At 31.6% G+C, this 26,543-nt stretch overlaps 1 protein-coding gene across 1 annotated transcript in view; it reads left to right on the forward strand.

Moving 5' to 3' along the window:
• The first annotated feature begins 532 nt into the window (after positions 1–532).
• The window catches only part of LOC118439641 (unc-112-related protein), a 36,072-nt gene continuing 10,061 nt past the window's right edge, over positions 533–26,543 (forward strand). Inside the window, exon 1 of the mRNA XM_035861458.2 lies at positions 533–1,322. Coding sequence (XP_035717351.1) covers positions 1,184–1,322 — 139 coding nt within the window. The 5' untranslated portion in view covers positions 533–1,183. The remainder of the gene's footprint in view (positions 1,323–26,543) is intronic.

Consider the following 26,543-nt stretch of genomic DNA (forward strand, 5'->3'; position numbering starts at 1 on the left):
AATATTTTCAACTGGTAATTAATGACTATTTAATTTAAAAGACTTCTTACGTTATTTAAGTATGAACGCAACAATCTATTTTGAATTCAATAGAAATTCAAGCAGTTTTCTTTGTACGTAAAAAATGACAACTTTAATTTAATACAGTTTTAAATAATTGATTATCGAATACATAAGCGAATTCAATGAATAAAAATTAATGAGAATATAATGAATGTCTGAGTATCTATTAAAAATCTTATAAAAATTGCTAACGATAATAATCTCCATAAAAGTTCAAGTTATCGATTAATACTAAATTTTGTCCTTTCGTTATAAGGTATAAAAAGCGTACAAGGTAAAGAGAAAGAAAATTCTCGAATTTTTCGTAAGGCTAGTTGCATGGCGCCCTCTCCACCCACGCGTTGGTTCGTCCCTGACGATAAAAGTTGGACTGACGAAGGCGCGGCTGATAGGAAAGGACAGAAGAAGCAACAAGGATAGTAGTGGGGGAAGCGGTCCGCTGCGCGCATACCGAACTCAGGCCGCCGAACGACGACAACTATACTGGTTCGTAGCTGCACATCGCATTCTCAGTCGCGAAGCCGAGCGTAGCCGAGCGCGAGGGCTCGTGGAGTATCGGCCGTAGATCGTAAGTCGCGTGATCCTGTGCCTCGCACTGGTGTGGTAGTGTAGTAGTGGTGGGGGGCGTCTCTCGGCGAGTGATCTCGCGAAGTAGAGTGAGAAAGAGAGGGAGAGAGGGAGTGAGGAACGATCCTTCGAAATACACGTACACACGTATATACGTCGCGTTACCGTATCCGGAGAAGAGCGTTATAATATTGGTTTCGCACTGGCGACGAAACTTCGCGCGAATTTGTCGTCGTTCGTCGTCGTCATTATTATTGTTGTTATTATTGTGAAAGGATTTGGATTAGTATTTGATCGTTAATCGGCTACGAATGTTAGCTCGTATTGAAACACGTGGAAAGAAAGTGGTACCATGATACATTTTCGTGCGTCCAACGATACGACATTATAAAAGAGTTGAGAGAGTAAGATATAGAAGTAGAGTAAGAGATAGAGAGAGAGAGAAAGAGAGAAAGAGAGAGAGAGAAAGAGAGAGAAGAGAGGAGGAGGTGGAAGAAGAAAAAAGTAGATAAATCGGCGTAATAAAGTAGTTGAAAAAAGGAAGGAAGGAAAAATGTATTCGGACGGTCACGAAGTAGACGGCAGCTGGGTACTGCGAGTCTACGTGACGGATCTGCAGGTGGAGAGGAGTCTACGAGTCAAGGGAGAATTGCATATCGGTGGTGTCATGCTACGTCTCGTCGAGGATCTCGGTAAGTCGAACGAACTAATTGAGAGAGATATATAGTAAGAGCACGTGATACTAAGCTTTCGCTAGAGTTTCACGTATTCTCTTCCCCATTGATTTTAATGTATCCGTTATGATATTGATACTTGACTTTTCCTTGTGTCAAATGAACGCATTTGAAAGTCTACATTTTTCTTTTACATTTACATCTGTATACATATTTACCTCTTTTCGTATCGAAGGTAAAATTTTCTTCGATCTAAACAAAAATTTCCATAGTTGGAACGATTCTCGGAGGATATCGAAAAGTAAAAAATATATTTGGTGATTTGATCCCGGTAGAGTTAATCAGTATAGAGGCAACAAGTTGCGTCGTTATCGGCATCGATGCAGGGCCGCACTTACAATTCACTCATTCTTGTCTCTCTCTCTCTCCTCTCTTTCTCCTTCCCCCTCTCTTTCTCTCTCTCTCTCTCTTTCTCTTTTTCTCTCTCCAAAGGAACGACGAACATACCGCCTCCGTTATCATCCTCTCGTTCTCTTCGTCTTCGTTGTCTCTTTCGTCGTTCAGGGACGAACGTTGGGCGGACGAGGCGAGCAAGAGAGTGGAAAAACTGGACGCACCGAACTAGTTTAACGACGTGTAACACGACAACGGATATCGTTAAGCGAACGCGGCCGCCTAGCTCTCGTCTTTAACTCCTTGCACTTGAATTCATTTGCTTATTTGATGACATGAAACATTCTAACAACAAAATTTTTCGCGATGAGGCGATATAACATTCTCGAATTTTATTCTTTTTTTTTTTTTTTTGTTTTGTTTATTCTTTCGACTTTCCCAAAACATACATTTTCTTGTGATAATCGGAAGTTCGACGATAAAGGATAGATAATAGACAGAAAGTATTATAACTGATATTGCGAACGAATAGGTAATGCAACAGGTATTTCTTGTTTATCGTCAAAGGCCGTAGTGCTTCATAAGCGTCTTACGTAAGGAATTATTAATACATAAACATGCAGTATGTATTACGTAACGAAGTTAGGTTATCATCAAGACACGCCGTCCGAAAATAGTAATTGTTAATATAGGAATTGTATCTTTGTGATTTCTCGAGATAAAAAACATTTGAAAGTGAAAAATATTCCTTAGTATGTACAACTTTTTATTTGCGTTATTCTTTTCTTGTTTTTTGTCTCTCTCCAATTGGCTACAATTCGTGTGCCATTTTTTTTTCCGTCGAACTTAAAGACCGCGAATTTTCAAATTGCCTTATACGATGAAATCAGAATTTATCGCATAATCTTCGCATAATCTTTCAACGACGATCGAAGGTGAACATTTTGTTTTCCTTTTTTTTTTTTTTTTTTCCATGAAATCGATCGATGCGGTAATAATAACATTCACGGTAACCGATGAAACACAATCGACAATCGTTTTAATGATCGATGATATCATTATGATCTTTTTATATAAATTTTTAGAAAAAAAAAGAAAAAAAACTAAACAAGAGAAGAAGAAAAGATATTTCTACAATGATGTTTATCATGTATATACTATAGAAATACTTTCCGTATATTAGATTTCATCGATCGATTTCTATCGAAAGGGATCGTTGAAGCTTTAGAAACTTTAGCTTGGATCGATCTGACGACTCTATCGAAGTATTACGAAGAGGGGTGATCCTTTTTTTATGTCATGTCATGCCTCGGAAAAGCAAGAGACACGAAACGATCTCGATAGGAAGAGGTATGGTCCTTTTAAGGGAAGGCGTAAAATCATGAGCGATAATCAACCGTGATAAGTCAATCTAGTTTGGTCCGGTTGTGTTGTCGTTGTATCGTTACTGTTACTACTACTAAAAGAAATTTTAACGAGCCCGAGGAGGGTTCATACGTTTAGATATACCTACTACAATTTGAAGGACTCTCGTGCAAACTATTTTCGTTTTATTGTGGATATCCTTATTCATTCTTATAGAAGGTATAGCAATAATAGTAGTAGTAATGGTAGTAGTAGTAATAGTAGTAATAGTAGTAGTAGTAGTTTGCTTTTGACCTGTTGCTGCTTTGAGAAGAAAGAAAGAATGTTCAGGTAAAATTTTCTTTCCTTTCTCAGACTCCACAAATATTTCTACCGATTGAAACGATATAACATCTTCATTTCATTTTTCTTCTCGCAAATTTTATCTATCATAAATTCTAATTGTTTTCCTTGAACTTTGAACTTTCAAACATGAAAGTAAAATAGCATGTCTTGTTTTTGTTCTTTTTTGTTCTTTATCTTTTTCTTTTTTTTTCATTTCATTTCTTATCATTTTCTTTCGTTTTGTTTCGATCTCGCCCACGAATGATTTATTAACATGAACGAAGGATACGTCCCGTTGACCTCGGCCTGAAAAATGAAAGACTTAAGATGTTCTTTTATACAAAAAAAAAAAAAAAAAACGGAAAACAACGAAAAAAAAAAGAAAATAATGAGAAGATGAAAAAACAGAAAGAAAGAGAGAGAAATTCAATGAAATTTATCGAAGATAGATTTTTAGCACACTTAATATTTTGTCATTTATATATTTAGTTCGTTTATTGTTTTCATTTTCATGTTGCTTAACATCGTTCAATGATTTTTTCAATCTTTAAATCGAGAAAGAGAGAGAGAGGAAGAGAGAGAGAGGAAGAGAGAGAGAGAGAGAGAGAGATTCAATAACATTTCTTGAAGATTAATCGAACTTTGAATATTTTGCCATTCATGTACATATATTCGTCGTTTTTTTCATCTTGGTCGTTAGTTAAAATCTATAAACGGATAAATAAGATGTCAAAAGATAAAAAGAGAACTTCGTCAATTCCATTCGATCTTTAAACCGAAAGAAAGAAAGAGATAAAGAGAGATAGATATAGTTCTAAGAAAGATTCATTCATAATATAAAGCAGATAAGCCATGGTCATTATCGTATACGTTTATGCTCTTTTCTTCTTCTCCTTTGAGAAGGACAAGAAACGAAGAATAAACTATCGAGAAAACGTGACGTTTGTCGAACGTCGGATTCTGCGACTCTAGACCGAAGGAAAACCTTGAAAAACCGAGATAGATCCGTAACTCTTATCTCTCTATTTTTCTTCTTATTTGGTTTAGAAAAAGAAAATAAACGAGAAAAAGAAAGAGACACGTTCGACTATCCATCGTCATCGTCGTCGTTTCGTGGTAAACTTGCTGAAATTTACTACGCGCTTTTGGCGCAAAGAAAATCTTTATTTCCCCTTTTAGTAAATAAAAAAAAAATGAATCGATTTTTTTTTAGTTACGATTTTATGTTCCATTTCGATAAATGAGTTTTATTCAATGACATAAATCAATTGAAATAAATTAATATTATTTCGTAATAATTAATTATATAATTATATGTACAATATAATATAATTATTAATATCTATATACGTGGGTTTTTATATATTTAATTTCAAATGAAAATTATAATATTTTTTCCTTTTTTTTGTTTGTTTTTTTATCGTGATGGATTTATAATGAAAGAATTTATTAATTAATTTAATGGAATTAATGACGAAATGAATACATGATTTCCTTCTTTGTTTTTCTGTCCTCTCGTTTATGCTTGCTTTTATCTTCGCAAAATTATATCGAGTTGATTAATAAATACGTAAATATCATTATAAGTAAGATGTTTATTATAATAAAATGATGCTTCATGAATTAACTTCATGAATAAGCTTATAGAAAATGATAGGATTTATTATTATAAAATATCGTATTTATTCGATTGATTGATAAATATTTATTTATAAATATTGATTGATAAATATTGATTTGATAAAATATTTCCTGTTTGTTTACAATAATATTTAATTATAGTCGATCGATCCAATATTATTTACATCTTTTTTTTTCTACTCGTCTTAAACCAATATTTCGATTAATTTTTTCATTAAACATTACAAGATAGAGAAATAATTTTGTTGCTGTTTCAAAAGAAAAAAATTTCAGTGGCGAGAGTATGGCAAAATTGAAAAAAAAAAAATGAAAAAAAGAAAGAAAATCTGAAAGAGAGAGGCGATTTATGTTGCTTTAAAAACATGGTAATCCCATTTGCAGTATCCTTTCTTGGAAGGACCTTAAGAGGATTAGTTACATCTCTCTCTCTCTTTCTCTCTCTCTCTCTCTCTCTCTCTCTCTCTCTCTCTTTCTCTCTCTCTCTCTCTCTCTCTCTTTCTCTCTCTTTTTCTTACTCTCTTGTTCTCTTCTTTGGTAGCGGTGGTTCACAGCAGCTTTCTTGAACTTCCTACTCGCCGACTCACGTATTTTCTATTTTGGGAAAATGGCGAACGTCGGTGTTTACTTTTCATGCGAGTGGAAGAATTTTCCGATGCTTCGTCGACGGTCTTACGTGTCATATGTTACTTTTAGAATTTATCTCACAATAGTATTCTTAACAATATATATATATATATATATATATATATATATATATATATATATATATGTTTCAAAGGAACTACTCCGTCTTTGTATTTCTAAACGTTTCAGTCTATGCTGAAATAAATTGAAAAAGACAAAAGAAATACAAACTTTACTTTTTTCTATTTCTTATTTCTTTTTTCTTTTCTTTTCAATTTTTTTTGTGTTTAATATCCAATTATATAACATGAAATTTATGTTATATAATATAATTTATATTATACTATAACTTATATATGATAAATATATAAAAAATTTATATATTTAATATATATAAGTATTTACTTATATTATAGTACGTAAATCTTATATTCATAAAATAATAATGAATTTTTTTTGTCGAAAATATGAAATAAGACTTACAAAAATACGAATACATTTGAACATGGCGTTGTAAAGGATCATCTTATCAGTTTCGATTGAACGATATCGTTGACCCCGAAAGTCGGAGGATTCTGACGAAGAAAGAGACAAATTGTAAATTGAAAAAATCGTCGGGGATTGTATAAAGAAATAAAGAAAAGAAAAGGAAAGAAAAATAAAGAAAGAATAAGGCGTATTCTGTATCTTTTCTTTACAAGAGAGAAAAGAAGTTCGTTTTTATAGACAGGTTTGGCCACTTTCCAAAGGGGTTGTGGCTAGACGAAAATCTTTCAGTCGTCGATAGTGAGTCATAGTAGGTACTTGTCTACCTACGCTGATTCACATATTTTTGTCCTGTGGGAGCAACGTATAAAAAGGAAAAAAAAAAGATAACAAAAAAGAAATCGCTCACGAACATCGTTCGAAAACACGTGCATGGGTATATAGCTTCTAAGGTTTCTCGCACAATTAACTTTTTCCATCATTTGAGCTTACCATAAGCTACATCTCCCTCGCTAGTATATATAACTTCTTTTTCTATTTCCTATACGAAGAAGAACGTGATATCCAAGATATTTTCACCTTACTATCCGGACGACTTTAAAGATAGCACGACGAAAGCTTTTAAGGCTCCCTTGATTTCTTCTTTTTAAATCTTTACGTTCTTGTCACTTTCGTCGTATGAATTCTTAGCTTTGATAAAGTAGAAATGAAAAAAAAAAGAAAAAAGAAAAAGGAAATTTTTAAAGTAGATACCAACATCAGTACAATTTTGAGATTATTGAAATAAAAATAACTTCTATTTTGGATAAAAAATCGGTAAGTAAGAAGAAATACTTCGACTTATTGAATTTTATATTCAATTTATATATCTATAATGTATTCACTCGTACTAACATTGTATTATCTTGAATATTCACTTATTTATTTATTTTTTCATTTCACTGTGAAAAATAAAATATTTCTTCTTTACACCTGATCGAATGTAACGGAACATGAATCGACTAACCGAACACTTGAAGAATCGAACTCGTGGAACGGTAATTCTTGTGGTTCGAGAGAGAAAAGTATGTATGTGTGAGTGAGTGCGCGCGCACGCCCGCATGTGCGTATGTGTGTGCGTGTGTGTGTGAGAGAGAGAGAAACTGAAAGAGAGAGAGAGAAAGAGAGGGCTGACGCAAACTTCGTCCGAAACCTTGACCGAGCAACGTCCATTATCGCGGTTAAACCGGGCGAACGGCGAACCATATAAGTCCAGGAGAGGAGATTCGAAGAGAGCCAGATAGTGAAGCTTTCTTATAGTCGATGTAATCCTTGAAATAAAAAACAGAGGTGTTTTGGATTTTTATCCGTTCGCTTGATTTCAGAATAATAATATTCGACGTAATAAAAAAAAATGAACAGAATCGTCGAAGAATCAGAGGACAGATTAGAAAGAGTAAACGGTTTTAATAAAGGAACATATGATTAGAGAAATAAGAAGGGATTAGGAATTAATAGAAATAATGATGTGGGAAAAAACGATTGAAATGATTAAAAAAGACAATAAATTGTACGATTAAAAAATATGGAGAATGTTTTTTATTTTTTGTTTTTTATTTTATTTTTTGTTTTGAATTTTTTTATTTTTTATTTTAATGTTTTGTTACTAGTGACAGGATATTTATAGATCGTATATATATATATATATATATATTCGTTTTATACAAATGGAAAGTTTTTAAGAAATGATCGTTCGACTTGTAGTAATTTCGAATATTATGAAGCTAATTACGAAACCTTGTTGTTTACAAGTTACTATCGATATTTTTATTCGCTATGGCCGTTTGTTCAGATGACTTGGTGTTTTTCAGGAATAATTGAACCATCATAAAATTATATACTTATGATGTAAATCTGGCTACTTATGAAGATAATGAAGTTTTATTCTATGTATTAATCATAATTAATGACAAAGATTTGTTATGCGTTTTCTTAAATGAAGAATAACAATTGGAGCAACGTATACTTCATCTAACTTTGAAAGATACAAAGGAAAATAAAGAAGATCAAACTTGTCTCCTAAATAAAATTAATTCAATTCCCAATTATGTCATCAGGAGTAATTCAACGAATTAATAGACGTAGAAAACGTTTCAAGCGACAAAGTAACAAATTTTAGGTTAAATCAAAGTTCAAGCAAATTCAAATGTAAAGATCTCCCTTACAAAAGATTCATCTCCGGATGAAAATTATACAGATTTTGTAATCCAAGAGTCTGAAGAAAGTTTTAAAGAAGAATATAATGCTGAAAGCGTCGAGTGTAGGAAGCAATACAGCTGTAGATCGTAATAAGATGACTAGATTCAATATGTAAGACATGATGATATACACACATGTAAACGTATATATTTTATATATTATTATATATATTATATATATATATATAAATTTATATATGTATATATAAAAAATTTATATATATATATATATATATATATATATATATATATATATATATATAAATTACGTATTATTAATTAAATACGTATCTATTTTATCTCTCTCTCTCTCTCTATATATATATATATTTATTTATATATTTATCATATATAATACATAAATATATGTATATATACCCACATATCATGTAATAAACAAGCAGATAAAAATTCTGATCGGGCGAAGTATTATTTTATACGAAATAATCGAGCAACGTACAGCAGTTAGTCCCCTATTTATCACGATGAGTTAGAAACAAGCGCGAAAAGTCGATTGCGAACGAGCATTAAACTGACGAGCTGATGCGATGAAGTAACTACCGACATCCTCGCAATTTATCTTGTTATTTAGCTCTCGTCATACGACTATCCGACGTCTGACTTTTTAGGCCAGGAAATCGCTCGGAGGTATAGCTCTGCCGTATGTATGTATTCGTTCGAATTAAAAAACGTATTTCTCTCTCTCTCTCTCTCTCTCTCTCTCTCTCTCTCTCTCTCTCTCTCTGTCTCTGTCTCTCTCTCTTCTCTCTCTCTTCTCTCTCTCTCTCTCTCTCTGTCTCTCTCTCTCTCTCTCTCTCTCTCTCTCTCTCTCTCTCTCTTTCTCTTTCTCTCTCTCTCTCTCTCTCTCTCTCTCTCTCTCTCTCTCTCTCTCCCTCCATCTTTTTTCTCTTTCTCTTCCTCTCTTTTTGTCGATATTATCTCAACTGGCTAAAAATGATTTTTATGTTATATGATAAATTTATAGATCGATTCATTAATCTCAATTATTTCGATAATATCAGCAAATTGTTTTCTGAATTTATGATTACAATATACGCGATCTATGTATGTATGTATGTATGTATTTGGAAAATATGAAGGCCATTTGAAAAATTCGCGATTTTTTTTTCACGTTAAGATGTGTTTAACGTTAAGAATGAAATTTATAGGTACATTAAAAAAAAAATGCTGCAAAATTAAATCTATCAAAATTACGATCATATGGCTTGAATTGTGATGGACGTACGATTTATTATGCGTATCAATGAAAAAGGGGCGATACGAATGAGTCGTAGAAGGTTGTCCTTTCATTTCGTTTGTTTAAGTCCACGTCACGTCATCCCAATGAGATGAATAACATCCTCTCCTCTTACTTCTTTCTCTTTTTCTCTCTCTCTCTCTCTCATTCTCACTCTTTTTCTCACTCTGTATCCTCTTTGTCTTTTTTTCTTCGAAGTACTTACTCTTCCCTTTCGATGTAGTAACATATAAATTACAAATTAAAATCTAACACGTAAAAATTTATTTCATTTCGATCATGCCATTAATTAAATTAAATAAATAAATTTAATCAATCGAATTCGATAAAATGTAATTAATTATATGAAAGTCCATAAATCGAATTTAATTGAATTCCAAATTTAATTGAATTGCGAATTTAATTAAAATCGAATTTAAATAAACTAAATTTATTTACTTATTTATTTATTTATTTTTTTTTTGTATTTCAAACGGATGTATATTAATAATAATCGAAGTAATTGCGATAGGAAATCAGCGCGTAATCATTTCGTGCTTTCTTTTTACTCGTTTCAACATTAATAATAAGTAGCACAACGAACGCGAGACATCGTATCCAATTAATATCGAAGAGAGCAACGATTAATGACTAATGCACTTAGATTAGCGGAATAATATTACGTGGATGGTGAAATCCCATTAAGGACAGGAAGAACGATGATTCACGGTCGTCGTCGCATTTTTCTGCTTGTGTCTCTTACCCCTAATTTTCTCTCTCTCTCTCTCTCTCTCTCTCTCTCTCTCTCTCTCTTCTCTGTCCTCTTTCTCTGTCGCCTTCGAATGAAATCACATGTTATCGTGAATTCGCTCATTAAATCATTCTCTTCATCCTTCCTCTCCTATCAATCTCCTGACTCTGCACATCTAATAACGAGGACGCCTGTTAATCATCAGTCTGTATTTAATACGTCGAATACCATGGCAGAGATGTCATCGGTTGATTTTATTTCAAATATTTCATAACACTTATTTCATTTATTTGGTTATTTCGCTAACGTTTACGCATTTTCATTCATTATGATGTAAAACGACGAATACGTTTCTGAGCGATGATCTCGTATCATTTTCAATAAGCTACAAATGTCGCATCGTATATTTATTTCCTAGTACCAAAACTACTAGTATCAAAACAACGACAAAATATCAATATTAAAAACAGATATATTTATAGATCCGCCAAGGAATTTTGCAATCGTTGATAAACAATTTTTGGTACTATCAAAAATTAATATTCATCGAACTTATCGAGCTCTCAAAAAATTTAACATTATTCCTAATAAATTTCTAATACTATAATGTAATCTATCGATCTCTTATAAATTTATTATGGTTATTAAAAAATGTTTAATACTATCAATCGACATAGAAATTGATATCGAATGAATTATCGATTTTTCAAAAATTTTGCACCATTCCTAACAAACTTTTAACTACTATCAAACAACCTAGCGATATTACAAAAATTTAGGAATGTTCCTAATAAATTTCTAATCCTATCAATCGACAAGAAAATTGATATTATTCAATTTATCGATTTTTTCGTTATCAATTCCTTTCTTTTTTAATTTTAAAGATTATTAAAAACTTTAAACCACGATGAATCTGCTCATGACCGGGATTGCGGATATTCGTAAAAATTTCAACTCAACTTAAAGGGCATTAAAAAACAAAAAGAAAAGAAAAAAAACTTTGTCATATCTTGTTCCACTGTTCATCTTGTTGCTTTGCAACTAACCAAGCAAGCAACCAATCAACCAACCAACCAACCAACGAACGAGAACGATGGTCCGTTTCGCGCTAGAAAGTATTGTAGTACGACGAGAAGTGTAGTAGTGTGTTGTTCGAAAGGCGATAGTAAAAGCCGGAGTAAAAAAAGAAAGAAAAGAAGAAAAGAGAGACAATGGTACATTGTGAGAGAAGGACCGGTAGGAATTACTAGACACGGCATCCACGTCCGTTTCTCTGATCTCACGGACGAACAACCATCTTCCCACCTCCTTCACCTCCTCCATGTCTCTCTGTAGAATGCGTGTCGCGTGTACTCTTCTTCATATCATCAACTCTCATTCTCTCTCTCTCTGTCTTTCTCTCTCTCCCCCCTCTCTTTCTCTTTCTTTGGCTCTCTCTCTCTCTCTTTCTCTCTCTCTCTTTCTCTATCACACAACTCTTTTCTTCATTCGCTACACTAGCATGATACGTCCGCCGTGGTTTAAACATAGCCCCTGACGTCAGCGAATTTTCTACTCTCGACTGCCCCTGTTTCTCGCACTCGAAACATCTGCCCCCGGTTGTACTTCGAATCTTCCCGCTATTTCGTAAGTTAGAGCCTTGAAATAATTAATCGTATGCGTAAGCTTTTTAACAGAGCCGATCGACTTTCTTAGGAGTCAAGTGTATCGTGTTCTTCATGTTTACCTCTGAAAAGGGATGAGAGAGAGAGATAGAGAGAGAGAAAGAGAGAGAGAGAGAGAGAGAGAGCGAGAGGAAGAACAATAAAGATTTATCATACTTGATAAAACTTTTCTAAACGACTAAAGTCTTACAAAAGTTATAAATAGTTTATAGATATGGAACAAATAAAATGTTATAAAATTTTCAGATAAAATCTAATAGAAAAACATAGAGAGAGAAAAAATGGGATTCCTGAGGAAAATAAAGGGATGAAATTCGATTAAAACTTATATGATTTCTAAATGTAAATCTAATCGGTTCGTATAAGGAATGAATTTATACATTTGCAGCTACCTTCTCTTTTCTCGTAGAAAGCACCGACCGACCTTCACCTCTTGATGCGATCCGAAAGGTGCAAATCGAGTGGAAAAGAGAAAAACATTGGGTTAGTAAGAAAAAGAGAGACAGAGAGAAAGTAAATGAGAAAGAGAGAGAAAGAGAGAGAGAGAAGAAACGTTTAGCTTTTTTCGTTTCACGCGTGAGTCACGCTCAGCAGGAGCATCGAGCATATTGTGTACCTACATACGTATTCTCTAAGTTGTTATCCAAAAAGAAAGAGAGAGAGAAAGAAAGGAAGAGAAGGGAGCAAAGAGTTTTGCCAACAAAACAATTCCAATTAAGTTTGTTCTACGGTCCGCTCAAATTAACGAGCATTACGAGCGATAGGCGCACACGCGTTGCTACTTGCTCCCCACGTCCTGAGATATATTTAACGATGCTACTCGACATTCCATAAGAACTTAAAACCAGCTTCCCGCGAGATTTTCTTCTACCAGATTCGAGAGAGAGAGAGAGAGAGAGAGAGAGAGAGAGAAAGAGAGAGAGAGAGAGAGAGAGAGAGAGAGAGAGAGAGATCCTTGACGTTTTATATACTACTAAGAACGTTAGACATTTTTTCTGGGATGCTTAAAAATTTTTTAAAATGAGATACGAGATATATTCTTTATTTTTTATTATCTTTTCTTCTTTTTTTATTATTAACATTATTATTATTACATATTTTATATCTATAATTACATTTTATGTGTGTTCGCGTGCATGCGTGCTTAAACTAAAAAGAAAAGAACGTTGATGATTATTAAAAGTAGCATGAAATTTTTTTTAAATTAATCTAATAATTTATTTTTATTTATATCTTTTTGGTCATAAAATTAATTGTTGACACATAGTCATAGATTAATGTTTGCTTAATCATAAGCTAATATAGTTAGTATAGTTTAGTTATATTATTAATTTTACATTTTATAATTTTTTCTCTTTTCTTTTTTTTTCATAAACGAAAAAGATTAATTTAGTCGGAATTAATTATAATATTCAACAATTTCTATACTAAATGGAGCAGCATATGTAAATGTCTTTTTAAGTGAAACTACTTTTATTCTCTAAGCAAACATCAACGACCGGAACGAATATCCGGTCGATGAGAAAAACGTCGATCGATGGACGTTTCCGATTGACTTCCGGTGATAATTAAATTTGTGAACAATGAACACTTAGAAAGACAGAGAGAGAGAGAGAGAGAGAGAGAGAGAGAGAGAGAGAGAGAGAGAGAGAGAGAGAGAGAGAGAGAGAGAGAGAGAGAGAGAGAGAGGGAGAGAGAGAGAGAGTTGTCGATGATTCATTGATTGAAAATATCGAGTTTTCTTTGAAGTATTAAATATTCCTAAACGACGTGTGGATTCGAAGATTGATCTAAGATAAACTTAGAGATTATTTCAAGTCACATATTAAATGAACGTAGAGAAACGAGAGAGATACTATCAAGGTGTGCTAATATTATTGTCTGCATATTATTATTCTGTTCTTTATCTTATCACCTTCGTTTTACGGGAATAAGAACGTTCGTGTGTACTTATTTACCACCTGTTAGTTTCACTTTTACAAAACCTTCTCTTCTTTATTGAACATTTTCGAATACCTTATACGTTTCGAATGAAAGACATTTGATTATACAGGATGATCAATGAAAGACAAGCGTTTGTAAAAGTTATTTTTATTTCATATCATTCTGTTTTTTAGTGGCCACCTTGTATATAAAATACAATTTTACATGAATATAATCAAATGAAATAATCTACTTTCAGTTTTTAATTTTAAATCTCTTTATATCTATTTATATCAATTGCTATCTTTTTTTTTAATTATTTTTTGGTCTAATTTCTAACATACTTTCTATAGTAAATTAATTTCTTCAGGCATATTCATCAATTTGGAGTACTGTGTTTACTTTAAAAAAAAAAGAAAAAAGAAAAAAAAAATAAAGAAAGGCAAAAAGAAAAGATGATTTCTTTCGAAAACATCCAAATATTCACGGAATTTGTTATACATCTTTAATCAATTTTCTTATGTTCAGAAACTGAGATTATGATTATATATACATATATATAATATATATATATACACACATATATATAGAACATCAAAGCGATTACGAGAAATATATGTATATGTATATATATATTGATAGGGTCTTTCACATTGGAATGATAGAGTCGAGCGCGTAGGCGAAATTTGCTTTTCGCTTTCCATTCACTTGGACGCCTTCGTCTCCATTCATGGTGTTTAGAATTCACTTACTTAGGGACGTACGTAATCGTACCACGCGACATGGGCGTCATTCTCACGTATCGAACACCACACGATACATATTTTTCCGATTGTTATCTCTCGATCCTATTAAAAAGCATATACCTGATTAAAATCGCATTTAGATCGTTTACATTCTATTAACGATTCTTGATTAGATCAAATGCAAATATATGATCTTTTCGATGAAACCTACTCGTTTATTATTTCAAAATTAAATTTTTTTATTCAGTTAGACTTCTTTGATTAGAATTTCTGATTTTCCAATCAAATTATGTATAGGTGAAGAATGCAATGAGGCTAATATTACTTTCTTTTTGTTTTTATTGAATTATGCAATGAATTAAAAAAATTTTTTTCGATATAAAAATATCTTATATATTCCTTATGGACATTAATATTTGTAAATTTTATTTATTTATTTATTTATTTATTTATTTATGTATTTATTTAACCTTTCAATAATTCGAAAAAATGATTTTCTTTGGTTTAGGAAACTATAATTAAAAATGTTTATCAATGTATTATACATTGTACATGTATGCTTCGATTGATAGTTTGAATTGTAAGAAAATGCGATCGATGGATATATATTATTTTCCCCTTTATTTATTATTTTATCGTCCCGTGGAAATTTTTTCATAGAGAAAGAATCGCAGGAAAGGAGAGGATCTATCCTAAGTATGAGCGGAAACAGTCTAGCGATATCCACAAACGCGGAAAGCTAAGAATGTGCACGAACGAGCGATAAGGCGTCCGGGATCCTTGCATATTCTATAATACATATATAGATATATATACACGTACGTACGTATACGCATATCAAACATGTATGATATGCCTATACATATGTATGTACATATGTACGTACGTGCATTGCACATAGAGATATCGACGGAACCTGTCGCCATCGTCGTCTCGTTTCGTTTTCGTGATAATCGTCGTCGAACTTTATGATCGTTCGAACGTAGAACGTATCTTCTTTTAATATCAAACGATATAAATAATATATATATATATATTTATTTATTAATTATTTTATTCGTTGTTTCAATTTTGTGATAAGCAAGGAAATTATTTGATATTGCATTGATTTAAATTCTTGAAATTTGGATCCAGTAAAACAAATATATATATATATATATATATATATATATGTATTTATATTATAAATGTGTATGTTTGTATGTGATTATAAAGAGTTTATGTATTAATAATCATCATAGTAATAAATAACTAATTCATAATTTACAAAATTAAAACAAGTTCACTGTCTAAGTGACTAGTATTTAATTTTATTGATTATATTTAAAACCTGTCTAAGATTTATTTAGCGATTTTTATAAAATTGAATTCGATTTTATGAAAATTTCTGGTAAATTAGTTTATCGATTAACAAATTAATTGATCGTTATTGAAAAAAAAAAGATTAAAAATATTAAAATTAATTATTAGAGAATCGATGAGAAAAAATTCGGTTTTATTCGATTGAAGAAAATAAACAAACTGTTACGAGTTAGAGAGAAATGAATATATCGTAGAAAAGTAAATAGACACTCGTATTTCTCTCTAGTTTTGTCTCTCTCTCTCTCTTTCTCTCTCTTTTGGATTCTCCTTCTGTCTGAGATTGTAAGAGGTGGAAGGGGGAAAATAGCCTCGTACTACAATATATGTATATAGTTGCGTCCGTGTAACACAACTATTCCGGAAGCAGCGACCGGTCGTGCCTCATTACCGCGTGCGTTTCCCGTGGAGCGACTAATTGCACCAATCCCATCATCTCCCGTTCCCCTTCTTGTTTCATTTTGTATCCTTTTCTATCCTCTTTTTTTTCTTTTTCCTCTTCTTCTTCTTCTTCTTCTTCTTTTTCCTTTTCTTATTCTTATTCTTTCCTTGTTCCTTCTCGACACGTCCGGCTAACATTTATCTCAACTTTATTCTCGTTACACTCGTTAAAGCAATAAGATCGTTAACTCAATTGTTAATAATGAACATTTTAATTTTATAATCAGTTTAACATTAATGAACTTACGATAGTTGTTCTTGTAAATTAGCACGTTGCAATAATTTCATTGTAATTATTCTCTATTTAATGTACAAGAGAACTATGTAGTAATTATTTATAGTTTTTCATTTTCATAATGAAAACGAGTTCTTCTCTTTAATCGGATTAAATATGATATAAATACGTTGGAAGTTTTTCACGCGTTTTATTATTGTTAAATTTTATAAGTTATAAGAAACTCGTTATTATTACGCTCATACCATTACTATCATGGAACTTTTTCTGTGGATTAGAAACCAGTTTACGAAATTCGTCCTAAAACTTAAAATCTTCGTAAAACTTAAATGAACATCTTCGATGTATAATTTTTCGATGAATTTCAAAGAATTTGAATAGAGGAAAAGTGAGGAGGGTGGTCTCCGATGATTTTCATTTCTATTGATAGAGCATCTGCAACGGAACGAAGAGAGTATTAATAGGAGGGTGAACAAGAATAACAAGGGATGCAAATCGAACGATTACAAGGTACGAACACCCATGGCGATACCCATCAAGCGTGTTTCACCCCTGAGTGACTTCACGTAAAAAAGAGAAGAGAAAGAAAGAGAAAGAGAGAGAGAGAGAGAGAGAGAGAGAGAGAGAGAGAGAGAGAGAGAGAGAGAAGGAAGGAAGGGAAGAAAGGAAAACAACCCCCATAGATCGAAAAGGGTGAAATTTGTAAGTGGTATACGATACAAAAGATGTGTCCTTCGTATCATGCTCGTTAAATATTTTGCACGCGAATTAATTTCTTTCATTAAGACGAAGTCAAGAGGTTGCTTGAATGAGCATGTGCGACTAATTTTCTTTAAACTTAGTAGTTTGCATTCCTTTACATTTTCTATGATACTGAATTTTTTATAAGAATAGAAAAAGAAATAAAATAAATATTGTTGCAAACGTGAGAGCGGATAATCATATCGATCGGTAAAGTCAGTACTCAATAGTATTAATAAAAATAATAATTTATTTTAAAATTATGTTACTCATGTTTGAGCTTATCCGATGCTCAGCAAAGGCTGGCTTCTCCTTTTTTTTTTAATACATAGATATCACGTTTTTATATTTCTAGATGCCGCTTTCTTCATTTATTTTGTTAATGTACCGGGTATCTCGTAATAGTATCATATTTTTTTATGTTATTATAATATCATTACATTATTATACTATTCTAATAATATAGTATAGTATAATATATTATTATATATTTAGTATATACTGTTCTATATTATTAGAATAATAATACCTATAATAGTATATATATATATATATATATATATATATATATGTATATTGTGTATATATATATATATTGTATATATATACATGTGTAGAGTATAGTATAATATTATATTGGGTTGGCAACTAAGTGATTGCGGATTTTGTCGTTTCCTTCTTATTTGAAATCTGGCAATCACTTAGTTGCCAACCCTGTAATACTATAATTTTATTTACTTTTTCTTCTATAACATACAGACACGCACATCTATTTATAATTACAATAATTAATAATACAATATATTTGCATATACAATATAAAAATAACGTTGATGCTTTGAAAAATAAAATCGATCTAATTCTTTAAATTTCTCAACTAAAAGAAAATAATTTGCCTTATTTAATCAATATATTTTTTTTTATTATCGTACATGAATACAATATTCATCGTTGTGTAACATAAGTAGGTAGATGTTGGAATGATTTAGAGAACAGAGATAGGCGGTCGCTCTTAAATTGATTAACTCGACTCCCGTTACTCTCCTCCATCCAGTTATTTGCTAATGACTCTCTGATCGCGACAGCACGTGCCGAGAGACTATGAATTCCGTTGACTTGAAAGATAGAAGGAAGAGGAGGAAGAAGAGGAGAGAGATGCTTGACGCGTTTACAAGCCTTTATTCGATCCAACAAGAATTCCATCCGATCTAATTAATTCTAATACAGAAGCTAGATAAGACGGAAAAGAACATCGATCGATAACTCATATATACACGAATGATTCGTAACCGATAGAAAACTTGTTAAATTTGATCAAATATAAGATTACATTGTGTTACATTGAAATTGGTGGGGGAGAGTTTAGCGACATGGATATTCAAGAGCCGTGACGTAACTCGTTTTCAATGATAGAAGAAGAAGAAACAGAAGAAGAAATAGAAATTGGATTCTCTTTTTCTCTCTCTCTCTCTCTCTCTCTCACTCTCTCTCTCTCTTTCTGTCTTATGAAATATTCACGTTATTATACGAACGAGACATTTTAATGTGGGTCGGCCTACTCATAAAATCCACGTGCAGTTTAAGACAGATTTAAATCAATGGCGTGTCCTGAAAGTGACGTCACTAATACAAAAGTCAGCCTGCCAAAAGCTAAAACGAGCGATTTTGTATGTACGACGAGAATGAGATCGCCCGCATATATACAAATACACACACATATGTATATATACATGTAATGTTACCTATGTATTTGCCCTCGTTCGCGTAAAAGCTAAACGAAATCGATACCCTCTTCTCTCTTTCTCTCTTCGTTCGTTCGTTCGTTCTTTTCCCTTTGAAGATGTCCTACGGACGCTCCTAGAATTTTACCTACGTCTCCGCTTATCGTAAAGTTGACGTGTCCTCAATATACACTAGCTCTGTAATACTAATCCCTCATGGAATTAAATCGCTTATTAAGATCATAATTGTCTGGTAAGAAAAGTCAAGACTCTACGATCAAAGAAAAAATTTATATATGTATATATATATATATAATCGGAGATTACAAAACACATTCGGGAATATTGCCAAGTCTCAAAAATCGGAACGTCCCTTCGATCTAATATTTTCGACATTCTTGATGTGTCTTATTCTAAAACAGAATCGAATGATATTCTTCAAATTAAAATTTATTTGGTATATTCAATTTTAAAATATAAAGACAAATTAAATTAAATCAATTTAATATTTTGAATTATGTTATTAGATTCTAATTTAAAAGATTAGTGCCATTTTAATCCTTCAAATATGTTTTGGTTAGTGAAAACTAAAACGTTTCTGAATGTAAAATGTTAAGATGAGAATGTAAAAATAAGTATAAACATTTCATAAAATAAATTTATGTTTATTATTAAACTTTTAATAAATTAAATTTTTAATAACAAAAGAAATTATTTTTATTAAATAGTGAAAGAAAAGAAATAATATTTATATAGAAAAAAAAAAATTAGATAGATATAGTTCTTTTTTTTTAGTGATCAGTCTAACCTTTCAGTTTCAGAAACGAGTACAAACGTTCCTTTGATACAGGACGATCCTCTTATCGATCTTCTTGCGATCGATAAAAACCCGAGAGAGAGAGAGAGAGAGAGAGAGAGAGAGAGAGAGAGAGAGAGAGAGAGAGAGAGAGAGAGAGAGAGAGAGACAGAGAGAGAGAGAGAGAGAGAAAGAGAGAGAGAGAGAGAGAGAGAGAGAGAGAGAGAGAGAGAGAGAGAGAGAGATACTCTTTCGTTGATTTTCCCGAAAGGAATACGCCAAGTCTCATGTGCTATCTTTTCTTATATTTTTTCCTTAATTCATAGTATAATATTTTCTCCACGTGTTTTTTCCATAAGTTAAATACGTTGAAAGCTAAGGATGATCTTTTAATTCACCTACGTTCTCTTTTCGAATTCCTTCGATTTCTGTCTATCTATAAAGGCAATCGACCGAGGTCAATTACCTCTTTTAACCAGGTTTGATCTTTATCTCGTAACTACTTCCTTACTCAATATTTTTCTTCTTTCGATTACTATCTAACCAATATATCTTTTACAAACGTATTTATATAAAAATATGTTTTTATATAATTTCATGTATATATAAAGATATATTTAAATTTATTTAAATAATATCTATATACAATAGATATAGTAAATAATAAAACCCTATGAATTTTTATTGTAATATATCATATTTATTCGATTCATAAATAAATATCATGTTATTGTAATAAATTCTATCTTTTATATATATGCATATATATATAATAAAATATAATTTTCTAAATCTTAATCATAAATATTATCAATCAAACTATAATTAAATTTATATAGTATATTGGTTAACAATGTAAGATGAAGCTTTTATCTTTGTCTACATAGAAACATCACTAGTGCATTCGTTTCTCTTTTCCTCGGCCCACTCGCATTCTCATCCCTCTTTCTTTTTTTCTTTCTTTCTCGTTACATCGCGACTACGCATTGTTAGGCACGAACATGTAGGAGTGCCTTGAATATTTGGCATTGCCAACCTCGCATATCTTCAGAATTCTTCGGTGAATCCCCTTGGAATTCTAGATGTGATTTTGCAAGTAACAGGAGCAATTGTAACCACCCTTGAAGGGCAATATAAGCCCCTTTAGTTCCTTTGAATTACCCTTTTAAATTCAAGACATTTATTGTCTTATCTACTATCCTTACCAATTTTCGTTGTAAGTATTGCAGTAATTACAGCATTTTTAATGCCATATTACTTTAAAGTTATAGCCTATGTAATGTTATGTAATTTTAAATTTAGACCCTCTATAATGCCATAGTTGTAAAGTTACAGTCTATATAACGCCATGTTATATGTATATTTATATATACAATGAGTGATTTAAATATTGGTACAATAAAAATATGGAAATATTATATTTCTATCTCATGAATAAAAAATCCTTCACTATATTTGTATTTTTGTAATTGTGATTTTATTGTATAATTAAAAAATTCATTGTTACGTCATATCTTAAATTTTTCATAATTTTTTTAATTATAAGTTATATTTAATAGAGTAACGTTATATTAATAAAAGTATATATAATACAATTATATTTTTCTTCTACATTATATAATTTTTGTTATAGATATGAATAAATTGTTATAAATAAATGTAGATAGTTGTAAATTGTTATAGATAACGTAAATAATTTATGGTTTGTTATAAAATAGTATGTTAATAGATAGTTTAATAATTTTGATTAAATAATAAAAAAGAAGTAAATAATTTTATTACATTCTTATTCAGAAATGTTACTCGTAATAAATGGATTTAATTAACAAAGAATTTTCGAAATAATGTCTTTGCTAAAAGGTATAGAACAACTCATGGGCGAAATTAAAACCTCTTTAAGCGTTTGTCGTGTCGCATTCTCCGTAACGGAAACAGTTACGACCTTGACTCGGAAGCGAATGAAGCATACATATTCATTGGTTCACCATAGAAGGTAAGTACGTCATCGAAGTGCCGTGGTCTACCTGTTCGTTGGCTTGTCGAGAGAGTAGTTAAAAGCAACGTCAGTGATGTTATCAAAGATTGATAAGAGATATATGGTAAATCGATAATCAAAATTTACGAAAATTTCGTTTACCAAAAAATTAATTAAGCCAATTTATTTATAATCTATTAGAAATTAATATTTGTTGAGTTATTTAACGAAATAAAAAAAGTCGATTTATTGAAAAGAATCAATCTAAAAGAAGTGACATTATCGAAAAAATTAGAGTACTCAACTGAAAAATAGTCTATTGAAAGGATGAATTACTCGTATTTACGTACACATATATACCCGTATTCTTTATTCTCCCACGATACTTCGATTTAATTGCTAAGTCCAATTGGAAGCGCTCCCTTTTTTTTTCCTACGAAAATCGGATTGAAGGGAAGAAAGAATAGGATGAAAAGAAGGGGAAAGGTCCACTTAATCGGCCGAGAAATCAAAGGAACTTCGTCAGCCGAATTCCAGACGTGGGTTTCTGCCTTTCCTCTTCCGTGTGGAGAGTTGCCAATCCTCAGTGATCCTCGAATCTACTTGAGAAAAAGAAAGAGAACGAGAGAGAGAGAGAGAGAGAAAAAAAGAGAAAAAAAAAGTGAGGGTAAGATTCGAGTAAGGAGGAGAGCTTGAGAAAAGAGAAGAGAGATAAAGGAAAGAAAAAATCGTAAAGGGGCACTTTGACAACGAGTGCTTAGTAGTACTACCATGCAAAAACCCCCCTATCTACGTCAATCCTCTTCCCTTTCTCTAGATACGCCGTTTTCTTTCACCTACCATCACCGTCAAATCCATCCCTTCCTTCTATCGTTAGACAATAGGCAATACAACGACCTTCCTTTCGCAGGATCGCAAAAGGGGGTGGTGAGTAATTATTAAAAGTTTTACGTAGGAGAACACCCGTCCATTGTACCTCACGCACTTCGGTCTCTGTCGGCTCTCACTTGGTGGTTCGAGAAGCCAATCGATAGTCCTTCCGTTCGTTTGATTTTTCCCCCGAGCTTGGACAATGCCTCGCCTCAAGTATACTATTTCTTTTTTTTCTTTCTTTCTTTTTTATTATTTATTTATTTATTTATTTATTTATTTTTTTGTTTTATTTTTTTTGCAATGAGAAAATCGTCTGCAATTTGGCGATGCGAATTGGAGATTGATTGTTTGCGATAATAAAAATTAAAAAAAAAGAAAAAGAAAAATAGGAAAAAGAAATAATATAACTATTACAGATGTTTTTCAATAAAATGAAATAGGGGATTATAAATTTAATTTTTTAATTAACTCTGGAAACTTCAATGACAATTCGTTTACTCTTATGTTTAACGAGTTTCTACCGGTTAATTCGAGAGTCGATTCGAAATCTCGAGATCCAATTAGCTCTTCGAGGAGGGCTTTATTGCCGGACGAACTCGTTGAATCCGTTTGGAATTCTCAATTAAACGAAGCTTATCGTTTCATCCTTTGGGAACCTTTCCAATTCGTTTTCCAATGTGGCGACAGAGGGAGAGAGAGAGAGAAAGACAGAGAGAGAGTTCGCAAAGGTTCGTATATTCTCTAGCAGGCGTGCCAACATCAGTGCCGTCGTCGCTTTTGTAGATATACACCATTGTCATAGATCCTTCTGTGTCGTAGCACCATTATTGTGCGTATTATTATATCGTAACGGTACTTCCGGTGATCGTTTGACCAACGAAGAGTCGTGTTAATTCACGCCACGTGAACTCTCCCTTCTATTACGTGCAAACGTGGTATCATGTATTAATTGCTTTTTTCTTTTTCGTCTTTTAGTACGTATATCAACAAATTTTACGTGAATGTAAATTATAAATAAAAAATGATCGACGATTGTTATATAAAAATTTCATTGAAGTTGCATGAATATTAACGATTACGTAATAAAACACACTATACAATCAATAAAATATTTATTTTGTACATACATTTGAACGAACAAACGTTTTGTAAACTAATCTCGTAAATATCGAAACTTTGACTTCGTAAGTCAGCAATTCTAGCAGTTATTCGTATGATACTGTAAAAGTTTAACAGAAAAATGGATCATTTCATTACTCCGTTCAATGTTTCCGAATTGTGAATGTGGCGGAAGTGGGATTAGAAATAGACGGAAGTAGGTATCGTGTACAATAGTTCGACATCGAAGCACGTCTGCTCAAGTTGAAAAAAAAAGTCTTCGTTGTAGCTTGCATAACGATGAGAAGTCCCCTTCGATCGATTGATCGATCTATCTATCTATCCATCTGTCGAGGATATTAATCGCTAGGTGCGGCACAGTGACATACTATCGAAAATAATGATAATATTGTCCTCTTTTATCGCTAATTTTCAACTTATTTATATAAATAAATTTTCATTGTTTTTTAATACTGTGTAAACATACGACATGTTATCCAGTTAAAAAGATATTAATATGTAAGTAACAATATTCATACTCTGTCACTGTATATTTTATCATAAATGTTATTGTGATCATTAAAAAAAATTTTTCATTATTTACAAATGACTATAATGATGAGAAAATTAACATATTCATTATGCATAATAACATATATATTATGCAAAATAACATATATACATTATTTATATAATATATAATAATTTGCACCATATAATGTATCCCCCGTCTCCTTCATACCAGACGATATTCGTAGAAACATTTTTTTTAAGTTCAGTGCTTCACAAGATATTGCAACTTTGCATGTTAAAGGAAACACCCTGTTTATATTATATTAGTATAGTATATTATATATATATATATATATGTTTATTTATTACATTATTTACATGTATATATGGAAGACCGAGTATTACCCGGTACAGTGAAACGGGATATAAAAAATTTTATATCTTGCTACATTATTTCTAAGAATTTTAATATTGACAATTAAAAATTAGACACGCGGCATCAGTTTATTTTTGCATATTTGTATAATTGTAGAATTTATATATTTGTAAATTTTATTTAATTATTATTTACGCATTACGCATAAAAACGGGGAGAAAATGAATTAAGAATAATAACTTATCTATTATTAAATCATATGAAGTTCGTTGAACATCATAACACGCCACGCTAGCTATAGTGTGCAATGATAAAATCATTTATTTTTAACCTTTACATTAATAACTTCTTTATCGCTAAGACAGCCATATGAAGTTCGACTAATATCGTTGCGTAGCGCGGCTCAGCAATTACAATTTGTAATGATAAAATAATTTATATTTATCTGATCATTTAATCCTTTATATGAATTTTTTTTTCCAAAATTGAAATTTAGTCAAATCGCTTTTTCTTATTCGAAAACAGCTGATTCAGCCCGATACTTCAAAACATTTAGATTTGTTTTCAAGATAAAATTGATAAATGTACAAGCTCGTTTAATAGTATATATACAAACATACATATGTAATATAATAAAAATACTTTTGTGTATACAAAAGTTTCTTATCATTTCTTTATACTTATATACATATTTGCATATCTACATAATCATTGGATCAGATTATTATTATTTTTTTTTTTCTTCAATTAATCATCTCAAGAGTAATCTAATCCTGTTCTTCATAATCTTCTGCACTGGTACAAGGTCGCTTCAACTAGGACACTCATTAATACTTAGGCACGATCGCGTGCCTAAGCTCGACGTTTGTTTTTTCTAATCTTGAAACAGATCCTTCATATAAACATCCGACTAAAAGCAACTGGAGATGCGCTTTCGTATAAGTTCCAGTGAATCCTTTAAATCGTCATTAACGCGTGCGAGGAATCGTTTGTTTTTGTTTTACACTTCTGGCTTTCTGAAAATCGTTGAGCAACACGTTTCTACCACCAAATCGCTCCTGATTTTCTGCTTTCGAGCGAAGCAGCATAAGATCAACAGGAGATCGAGTAAAACGACGTTTATAATAACACGTGTCCTGTGTCCCATCACGTAGAGAATAGTTCGTCTTTTTTTTTAAAGTTAAGAGAGGAAGAAAAGTAAATTGTTTTGTTTGTGTCGACCTGCCTTAGAAATTTGTCGTTGATCTATTTCGATGTATTTCGATTTTTTTCTTCTCTCTCTCTTTCTCTTTTTAACGAGTACAAGACTCGTACGTTTGTAAATATTCGTGCTAGGAGAGTAAATGTCCATCGACTTCGAAAAGAAGAAAAGAAAGAAACTTACACGTTTTTCTTATATTTTATTTTCAACGAACTATAAAAATATATAATTTGAATAACATTCTTTTGAAAGTTAAGAAATTTCCTTGTGATTTCCGGGAACTTAGTGGTTTTTACGAATTTATCATAAAAACAGCGGATCAGAAAAGTCTGCATCGATTGTGACGTTGAAAAGACGTATTACGTACGGTCGATTGAAATGAATATTTTTAGGGAATTTTTGAAATTGAATGATTTTCTTCGAAATCAACTGAATGTCTAAAAGTTGCTGTGCATCTAAAAAAAATTCTAAAGCTAATGGATGATTTAATCTTTAAATCATCTCTAAATCGTTGATGAA

The sequence above is a fragment of the Vespa mandarinia genome, chromosome 2 (assembly GCF_050613455.1).
Source record: "Vespa mandarinia isolate Hongniang chromosome 2, ASM5061345v1, whole genome shotgun sequence".
NCBI lineage: Eukaryota > Metazoa > Arthropoda > Insecta > Hymenoptera > Vespidae > Vespa > Vespa mandarinia.